The sequence below is a fragment of the Lolium rigidum genome, chromosome 5, assembly GCF_022539505.1.
Source record: "Lolium rigidum isolate FL_2022 chromosome 5, APGP_CSIRO_Lrig_0.1, whole genome shotgun sequence".
Taxonomy (NCBI): Eukaryota; Viridiplantae; Streptophyta; class Magnoliopsida; order Poales; family Poaceae; genus Lolium; species Lolium rigidum.
The window spans coordinates 229,161,862-229,171,878 of record NC_061512.1 but is presented as its reverse complement, the minus strand read 5'-3'; the positions used below and the strand labels follow the sequence as shown (position 1 = coordinate 229,171,878).

Below are 10,017 nucleotides of genomic sequence, written 5' to 3'. Positions count from 1 at the left end.
TTGAAGAGAAAATTAATTATGATTACAATATGCCTCCTATATTTGATGATTATGGTGATGAGAATAATAATGATAGCTATTTTGTTGAATTTGCTCCCACTACAATTAATAAGAACGACTATGCTTATGTGGGTAGTAATAATTATTTTATGCATGCGGCTCATGATAAAAATGTTTTATGTGATAGTTATATTGTTAATTTTATTCATGATGCTACTGGAATTTATTATGAGAAAGGGAAACATGGTTTTATGTATCTCAACAATATTAAGTTTCACCTCTCTATGTTGAAAATTTTGAAGTTGCACTTGTTTTGCTTTCCTATACTTGTTGCTTTGTGCTTTCATGACTTGTTTCTTTACAAGATTATTTTTTATAGGAAGTGGTTTAGACTTAAATTTGTTTTATATTTGCTTCTTGATGCTCTTTTTTACTTCAATTTATATTTCTTATGTGAGAATTTTCTCAAACCACCGCGCCTAGCTGAAAGACGTTAAAGAAAAGCGTTTATGGGAGACAACCCATTGTTTTATTTACGTAATTTTTTTATTTTGTTGAGTCTTGGAAGTTATTACCTCTATAATAACCTCTCCTTATCATTTTTATTTCGTTTTTGTGCCAAGAATAGTCTCTAATAGAAAGAAGTAAGATTTGGGGAAGTTGCTATCCTGAAAACAGATTCTATGTTGTCACCATAATAATTCGTATAAATAGCCAGAGCGAAATTTTGAGGTACCAATTTTTGTGTATATGCTCCAGATTATTATCTAACTTTCGTCCGGCACCGCCACAGCTCCGCCCTCTCCCGCGAACTGAAGACCCAACTGCAGCCCATTTTCTCCTCATTCTAGATATATACATATCCTCTGCTGAGCACCAACCCCTCCCTTCTCCGCTTCCATCACCTCTCCGTGCATCGGTGATTTCTGGAAAACACCTCTGCTATTTGTTCCCATCTGTGCGATGGAGTGAACAGAAAAATCGATCTAACGGTTTAAATTGGTTTGATCCAACGGTGGGGGACTCGGAGTCTGGAAGGGCAACCGGAGGATCCTCAGCGCTGCCCTTTCTGGAAAGCACCTCTGCTATTTGTTCCCATCTGTTCGATGGAGTCCTGTCCGGTTTCCTCTAGTAGCAAGTTCTCCACCCGCCGGCACGGACGCGGTTTCTTACCCTCAGCAGTCAGCACCTCCCCTTGTTGGAATCAAATCCAAATTGAAATTCCGGGAGAGAGCGGGACACCTCGCCATGTTAGATTTCGATCGAAATTAATAGAGCGAGAGACATACCTAGGGTGCCCTTGGTTCGTCGTCGCGAGTCTTGACCTCAGGTGTCGATCGTCATTGTCGTCTCATCATGGGGCTGCTGGCGCTCGAGCGGTTGCTGTCCGTGCGCCGCCGCCGGCGGCAAACCCAAACCCGTGGTAAGCCACATCTCAGCATCCTCGCGCTCACAGTACATAAATTGTGCAGACCAGTGTTTTTCTACGCCTCCACTGTCTGAATGCAACAGCACATTGGTTGCTACGAATATCTTGTGGAGAACAATTGCTGTGTGCGTTTTCTTTTCCCGAAGAACTATTATTTTTCTTTTAGTATGAGTGAATCAAGCTGTTACATGAAAATTGATCCAAGTCTGCTAGCCAGATTTTCTTCGAGCGTCAAGTCTTATTTTGATGGGTAGAAAAACCGTTCGTCTCTCTCTTTGAGTAGACTGGACTCCAGCCCAGCTTCTTCGTAACATCCTATTTCCATCCAGTTGACAAGCAACCAATACAAATCCAGTTATGAATAGTACCAGCCTTATTTTTTTTCTTTTGTTTCTCGGGCTGTTCCAATCTGGACCTGAGTTTTGTGTCATGGTAGTTTATAGATACATCTTGGATCAATTATTTGCATAACCTTTTGGTTCTGGTAGACTCATAGTATGTGTAGAAAGTAGAAACACTGTAAAAGGAGGAAGCACTAAATATGTTCTTGGTAGGCAATGCTTTGTTTAGCCACCAGGAGTTTTGGAGATAAAACTTGAGATGGAGGAGAGGAATTGCGGCCTGGCTGAAGGGATCCACTATAATGTTCTGTTGTTTTGAATGATCGTGACATGACTTGGGTGGGAATTGCATCAGATACAGTTGCTTAATTGATTTGTATCTTAACATTTAAACACTTGTTAGTCCACAAAACTTAGATATTGGAAATAAAATCAGTGTTTGCACTCATACCCTTGAGTTTTTTCCTTGTAATAATTTTCATCTGTGATGTGGTGCAGGTATACCGAATGCTTCTGGGGCTAAAAGAGAAGGCTCACCCAGTCAACAAGAGAGTAGTTCTCAAGGGGGCAAAAGAACCAGAAGTTCAGGGCCAGAGCTTCCAGAGGTACTGCATAAATATAAAGTTTCTGACAGTGAAAGACTTATATTGCTAGCTGTGCATTATATTGCTATGTTTGTCATGTGTACGGTTAAAATATTGTGGAAAAAAAATGGTCGTGTACTAAATAGAGTCAATGCATCCTTGGTAAGTATCATGGAAATATAATTGTAACGCGGCACTGATTGCACTTACATGGTAACAAATCAACGTAAATCTATGTCATGATTTTCTTATCACGTGAATTGCCCAAAATACTCCTCAAATTACTACTCCTATGACTAGTAAATTGTACCTTAAAAAACCTCATAGGAAAGTATAGGATTTGGGGTTATGTCTGCTTTGAATCCTATAGGAAGAGGAATTCTCTTTGTTGTGATGAAGAAATTTTCCAGGTTGTCCAACCTAATGCATTTTTCCTATAAAATCTACATTACAAGATTTCCTAGGGGATATGATCCTATGAATCAAAAGGCTTCTGAAGGAAAATTTCCATATGATCTCAATCCTACACAGATCCTTTGAAAATCACATGATTCAAGGAAGCGTTAAGACTTACAGTCCTAATGAATGGAATTAGACAAAAATGCCAATTTCTCCCTAGATATTTTGTGCGAAAGAATCCAGACGCCAAAGTTTCCTCTTAAATTCGCATCTCTCTGTCAGGTACTTGGAACCTTTCTTTCTTTTTCTTATGACAGTCAAATTTTCTTATCTGCAATTTCCATAGTCTTCTTGCAAAACTAATGATTTTTGCCAGTAGTAATCAAGCATTCATAGATTATTTGTCTGTAGAAATCTCACTGCTCTTGTGCTTAACTCAATTGCGCTTGTACATTTAGACGTATCTTATTGAAACCAAGGGGAGGGGACATGTGCTCATTCCAAGGAGAAGACAAATGAACATGGGCCTGATGAGGCTACACCAAGGGGTCCAACATCAGTCCCAAGAGGGAGTTAAATTCCATTGGTGATTATGCGGTGGACTCTAGTTTTTCCATTTCCGAGTAACAAAATGAGAGCAAACAAGTTCAGCAGTTTCGTTTAAATTGCACGCTGAATGAATTAAGATAAAGGAGCACATGCAAAGCTACTTAGAATAAGCAGAGTTCCTCTCTATCTTCCTACAGAGTTCAGAACCAAAACAAGTATGCATATTCAGGCTAAGATTTTGGAATATGGTCAGTGTTTATATCTTGATCATACTTTCGCTCCCCTGTTGAAATTCTGTACTGTAACCAAATTTCTGCAGAAACAAAACATATGTCTTTTCTCTGCATTTCTTCGGTAGTTTCATATTTCTCACTAGAGCACTTTTTGGAACACCTATTAACACTAATAGGGAATAAGAGTTTTTTGTTAGAAACCTAGACTTGGGTTGCTTCTTTTTCCTCCCTCTTAAGTGCTTAAGTTACCCATTCTGAAACCTAGACTTGGATTCCTTCTTTTTTCCTCCCTCTTACTTCTGCAAGACAGAGATTACAAAGCTCGATGCTCTGCTTTGCCACCAATAGAACAGGAATTTCCACATCATCAAAAACTTTTTTGTTCTTAGATAGCCACAAACCATAAAGCTGCTGTAACTACCAAATCCCAAGCTATGAGTTCAGTATGTCCACAGTCTAAAGCGAAGTGCTCAGCAGTCTCCCTTGTGTGACAGCAAAAAGGACAAAGGTCATCATCAACTATCTGTTGCTTGAATAAGACCGACCTGACCTTGATTCTTCCCCTGATCAGAAGCCGAGCTACCAGCTTCGCCTTTTTAGGTGCAGCACACTTCCAAACTGTGTCAGCACTCAGGTGTTTGATCCCTCCCCAGTTCATGATATTTTACATATTTCTGACCGAAATGTGTCTGATTTATCTGTTCTCCACCCCCTTTTATCTAATTCTGACACATTTAGGTAACAGGAGTATAAAAATCTCAACAGAGCCTCCTTCTCTTGCTTAGCCCTGTCGGAAGTAATATGATTCAGGGGGTTACCATGATCCATTCTGGCAGCATTCCGCAACTGAATGTTCGGTCTGGTAGCATGGGAGTACAGGGCAGGAAACTGTATGTATATGGTTCCATTAGTCGTCCATTTATCTTTCCGAAATGATGTGCTTGCTCCATCCCAATCTGCACACAAGTAGCCGCTCTGCAGGTGTCAATCAAGCCACTAATCTGCGCCATGCTCTGGACTGATTAGGGACTTTATCCCCAAAGTCTCTGCCAACTCATATGTGCAGTCAAGATCCATCTAGACCACGGCGAGTTTGAGTCAGTCAGAAATTTGTGCACAAATCTGGATTGCAGGCATTGCTTCTGAATTCTCAGATTCTTAATACCTTTCAATGTCATCAATACCCACTGGGGAAGCTTAATGCATGAAATTACATACGCCGGAAGCGCAGAGAGAACAGACTTAGTCAAGGTAAGCCTCCCACCTCCAGTAATGAATTGCAGCGAAATTCTAATTTGGTTTTCAACCGAAGCAATGTATGGTAAGAAAACCTCTCGCCGTAAGATCAATTGGCACAAATGTTGACAGAGTGAAATTTATTTTCACTCTTCAGAATCATCCAAAATATTCTTCAGAATCTTGGCTTGCTCCACATCACCCTGAATGGCAATCAGGGTATCGTCAGCGTGCTGCAAAACTGGGCATGGTGGATCATCAAGGAAGGGGTGTTTCAAAGCTGCCGTCAATGCAACATTTTTGATAGCCTGTTGCAGCACATTGGTGATCATGATAAATAGTAGGGGAGAAAGGGGGTCTTCCCGCAATCCCCTCTTTGTATCAATCCATTTTCTGGGGATTCTTTAAGAAGAATGGCAGTTTTCGCTGTCGTCAACAGGTTTTACATCCATGTAATCCATCAATCATCAAATCCCCTTGCTATCAGGACCGCAAGAAACAGTATCAAAAGATTTACTGAAGCTCAATTTCCCAATCATTGCTTCTTTTCCTTTTTCTGCAAGTCTGAACTAGGTCCATAGCGTACATGAAATTGTCTGCAAGTCTGAATAAGAGATAAATGGTCCTGCTTTTACTCCTGTTTAAGAAGAATGAAACTGTTAAGAAAACACTTGTCGGTGTTAAAATACTTGATTGCTATATGGTCCTGTTTTTACTCCTGTTAAAGAGGCTACTTGCGATTACAATTCAATACTAACATATCTCCTATTCTGTTGTGTGCACTGTGCAGGATATCTGGCAGTATATACATTCCCTACTGCCTCTGAGAGATGCTGCCCGAGCTAGCTGTGTTTCTCGCGCATTTCAATCTTCCTGGAGAAGTCACCCCAACCTCACCTTCGACGAGAGCATAATGGGCCTGAAAGGTCAGGCTTACATCGACAAAGTCGACCAGATTATGAAAAAACACTCGGACTCTGGCGTGAAGACATTTGAGTTTGAACATGATTCTTATTTCGACACCAGTCAGCTCAATAGTTGGCTTAAGATCGCTGTTACTCCAGGGATTGAAGAACTCGAAATTTCACTGTCTCTAGAAGACGAGCAAGAGAAATACAACTTCCCATGCTTACTTTTATTCGCTGGGAGTGGAGGAAACTCGATTCGGAGACTTGACCTCAGCGATTGCACCTTCCGTCCCATGGCTGGACTTGGTTGCTTGACAAGGCTACATCTGTGGGAGGTCCATATTACAGGGGATGAGTTAGGGTGCCTTCTTTCCAGTTCGTTTGCTTTGGAGGTGTTGAGTCTCACTGATTGCAGTGAGATAAATTGCCTCAAGATACCTTGCCTACTACACCGGTTCGTAGACCTGACGGTGTCTTATTGCAGCAAACTGGAAGTTATAGAGAATAAAGCTCCAAATCTCTGCACTGTTTCTATCGACAGTGATGTTGCACACATTTCTATTGGTGATTCGTTGCAAGTGAAGGAGTTGGAAATGTCCTGTGCTGTTGAGTTTAACCTTGTTTATCATGCCCGTGCCAAGCTTCCTGCCAGTATGCCAAACCTTGAAACTCTCAGCATCATTTCGCCTGGTGAGGTATATTTTGAAACTTCCTTATTTGTTTTTTGAACTGAAAAACTTCTTGATTTGGTTGCTAGTTGTGGGCATCATTCATATAACACTACTCGTGTAATGGATATAAATAGTTTGACATATCTGTGCAGATGTTCAGTACACCATCTGTACCTGGCAAATTCCATTACCTCAAGCACTTGGACATTCATCTTGAAGTTTTATTAAGTGAGGCCTTTTCCCCAAACTACGATTATTTTTCTCTAGCCCATTTTCTGGATGCATGTCCTATCTTGGAAACTTTCAGTCTGGAGGTAAGTCACTTTATCTTGCACATATGTATGTATTACCTACGGTGCATAGAACAATAAATTAATTCAAGCATGTTGTTCCTATGCAGGTTGACCAGACTCGCATGAAGCATGATTCAGTTCTTGAAGATCCCTCAGATCTGAGACAGATTCCAGGACACCGATATAACAACATCAAGAAGGTGGGCATCGCCGGCTTCTGCTCTGCAAAGAGCATGGTCGAGCTAACCTGCCATATTCTTGAGAATGCAACATCACTTGAGTGCCTTACATTGGGCACCATCCTCTATGGTTATGAGAATCGTCTGTCTGACCACAAATACGGTAAATGCCCAGGGATAGGCAAGCATATGATTGCCGAAGCCCACAATGCGCTCGCGGCCATCGAGAGATACGTTGTGGGGAAAGTGCCATCCACAGTTAAGTTAAATGTTATGAAGCCCTGCAGCCGTTGCCATGTTCTTAAGTGATGCCAGCCATCCAATGTTATAGCAACTATCTACTGTTTAGCTGTAGACGAAAAGACCATCCACCGTTCAAAGTGTTGTAAAATCTCATGGGCCCTGCTACAGAGTGCAGTAGCACAGTCTACCAGAGTGCCCCCATATCCAGACGAAAATTTTCCCGACAGGGCGAAAGGGCAGTGGTGGGCGCCCCCGGGGGATCAAAATTTTGATCCCGGGTTCAGAGCGTGACATGTGTCCCTTTGGAGATCCCAAATCCCGCTTTTGCTACCATAATGTACCAGAGCAACAAAAAAATATTTCGTTTGCAGCAAAGTTTATTCTCACCTAAAATCCCACTTTTGCTTCCATAAGAGCACCAGGATAGCAAAATTAATCCGATTGTAGCAAAAAACGGTTCATACACGAAAAACACAGATCTTGTCGGAAACTCACCGGAGACCTTGTCGGAGACATCGTAGCAAAAAAGTACTATTGTAGCAAAAAATGAGCTCGCCCAAAACATCGCTAGAGATTTATTTTTGTAGCAAAATCGACTTCGCCGAAGATGTCGCCGGAGACTCTCGCTGGAGTCCTCGCAGCAACAATTTTGTACTAATTTAGCAAAAATACAAAACAAATGTAGCAACAATAAAGAACAAAAAGTAGAAAAAACAATCTCGCTGGAGACTATCGCTGAAAAACAAGTTTATACTAATGTAGCAAAAACACAGAACCAAAATAGCAAGAACAATATAGGTATGTAGCAAAACCATGCTAGTCGGAATGAAATTCACAAAAACGCCTTCCTGGTTGGTAGTAACGTGGATGACTGTTTGTAGCAGCCCCAACCTCCATTACTAGCAACATTGTAAACGTTTGTAGCATCCCTACTGTAATATCCCATGATTCGAGACCATTGCGGGGTAGATTTTAGGGACGTGGCTAGCCAGCATCCGGGTGCTGGTTTGTCCGGCCCAGCATCCGGGTGCTGGTTTGTCCGGCCCAGCATCCAGGTGCTAGCTTGTTCCGCCTAGCACTCGCCCGAAAAACAACAAACAGTGGATCAGACTCCCGAACGCTAGACCAGCCCTCACGTCCTGGTGTAGCCCCATCCGCTCGTCCCTGGCCCCCCATCAGGTTCCTACGCTGGACCAGCCCTCACGTGCTGGTGTAGCCCCATCTCACGAGCGCTAACCAGGCCTCAGCCCAGGACCATGTGACGCCCCTTCCCACCAATATCTCTTCTTCCTCTCTTGCATATCTCTATTAATCTTGCAATTCATCAGTGATTCAAAGCTTATCTCCAAAATAAAACAGCACGGAGGAGTTAATCTGATCACAAGAACCTAACTTCACATATCGCCCTTAATGTCTCTTCTTGTTTTACTTTTGGATTAGGATCCGCATGTCTCTAGGGTTCTAGAGCAAACCCATACCTGAAACACAACTATCAAAATTAAACAAGCATAAACTTCCATGCATATTAGATCCATCCAGAACATAGCAACTACTTTATACACAAGTTAGCAGAAATTAAGGAGCAACTTGGCAGAAATTGGGGAGCAACTTAGCATATTTTAGAGAGCAGCAACCTGAAAATAGGTAATTTAGCAGCTTCATAGCTGCAAAACTTAGTTGTGCTTAGGGGGGAAACTTAGGACCTATTAAGGTGCAACTTAAGAGTTTCTTTGTCTTCAACTTAACAACTACTTTGTACACAACTTAACACTAAACAGTGTGCGACTTAGCGGCTACCTAGAAAAGCAAACTTAGCATCAATGTACACCAGAATTAACTATTACCAGAAATCAACTTAACAAAGCAGTGGTAAGTTAATTAAAATGGATAAGAAACTTACATTCGTCAGGAGCCATGGTAGGCTTGCGCTCGCACTAGGCTTCGTGGTCGTCGATCGTGGGCGTCGCCACCTGCTCGAGCTAGCCGCCATGGCGTGCTCCACCACCGCGCTCAAGATGATACTGGTTGTGCAGCCCTACATAAACACTTTAAGCATGTTGACAAAGCAACTTAATTAGAATAGTGACCAACTTATGCGTGTTGCTCGAAAACAAAAACCTAGATAGATTGTACCAATACCCAACAATTTAAGCATACCAAAAAGGATCGACTTAATTAATTTTCAGTACTCAACTTAAGCATGTTCACGATGCAACTAATTAAACTAGTTGACAACTTATGCATGTTGCTCAAAAGGAATACCTAGATAGATTGTACCAATACCCAACAACTTATGTATGCTCGAGGAATCAACTCAATTAATTTCACTAGACAACTTAAGCATGTTGACAAGGCAACTAAATAACCCAGTGGACAACTTATGAAGCTCAAAAGGAACAACTAGATAGATTGTACCAAACTCAACAACTTAAGCATGGTCGAGGAATCAACTTAATTTATTTCAGTATACAACTTAAGCATAGTGATAAAACAACTTAAGTAAATTGCTAGACAACTAATCCATATAGCTCAAAAAGAAATCGGAAGAACTAAAACTACCCCTATAAGTACCTATAATCTGTTTAGTTTGGTAGTGGTGAGTAACATAAGGAGCTGATGCACTCTCTGTCCACTTAAGCATGTTGATAAGGCAACTAAATAATCCAGTGGACAACTTATGATTCTCAAAAGGAACACCAAGATAGATTATGCCAAACTCAACAACTTAAGCATGCTCGAGGAATCAACTTGATTTATTTCAGTAACACAACTTAAGCATAGTGATAAAACAACTTAAGTAAATTTCAAGACAACTAATCCATATAACTCAAAAAGGAATCGGAAGAACTAAATCTACTCCTATAATTACCTATAATCTGTCCAGTTTGGTAGTGGTCAGTAACATAAGGACCTGATGCACTCTCTATTGCTCATTATTCATGAATTCAATGT

The 10,017-nt window shown here is 41.2% G+C and overlaps 1 protein-coding gene across 1 annotated transcript; it reads left to right on the top strand.

Moving 5' to 3' along the window:
• Positions 1-1,356: 1,356 nt before the first annotated feature.
• LOC124657203 lies at positions 1,357-7,217 on the top strand. The gene is made up of 5 exons (XM_047195789.1): positions 1,357-1,423; positions 2,269-2,375; positions 5,562-6,374; positions 6,503-6,664; positions 6,751-7,217. The coding sequence occupies exons 1-5, from the start codon at positions 1,357-1,359 to the stop codon at positions 7,129-7,131; spliced, it is 1,530 nt and encodes a 509-aa protein (XP_047051745.1). The 3' UTR covers positions 7,132-7,217.
• The last annotated feature ends 2,800 nt before the right edge of the window (positions 7,218-10,017 follow it).

What these genes read in the sequence shown, in the direction of transcription:
- LOC124657203 (XM_047195789.1), top strand. Translation starts at nt 1,357, where the DNA reads ATGGGGCTGCTGGCGCTCGAGCGGTTGCTGTCCGTGCGCCGCCGCCGG. An exon ending in GCGGCAAACCCAAACCCGTG is followed by an intron (nt 1,424 to 2,268) that starts GTAAGCCACATC and finishes GATGTGGTGCAG; the next exon opens with GTATACCGAATGCTTCTGGG. An exon ending in CAGGGCCAGAGCTTCCAGAG is followed by an intron (nt 2,376 to 5,561) that starts GTACTGCATAAA and finishes TGCACTGTGCAG; the next exon opens with GATATCTGGCAGTATATACA.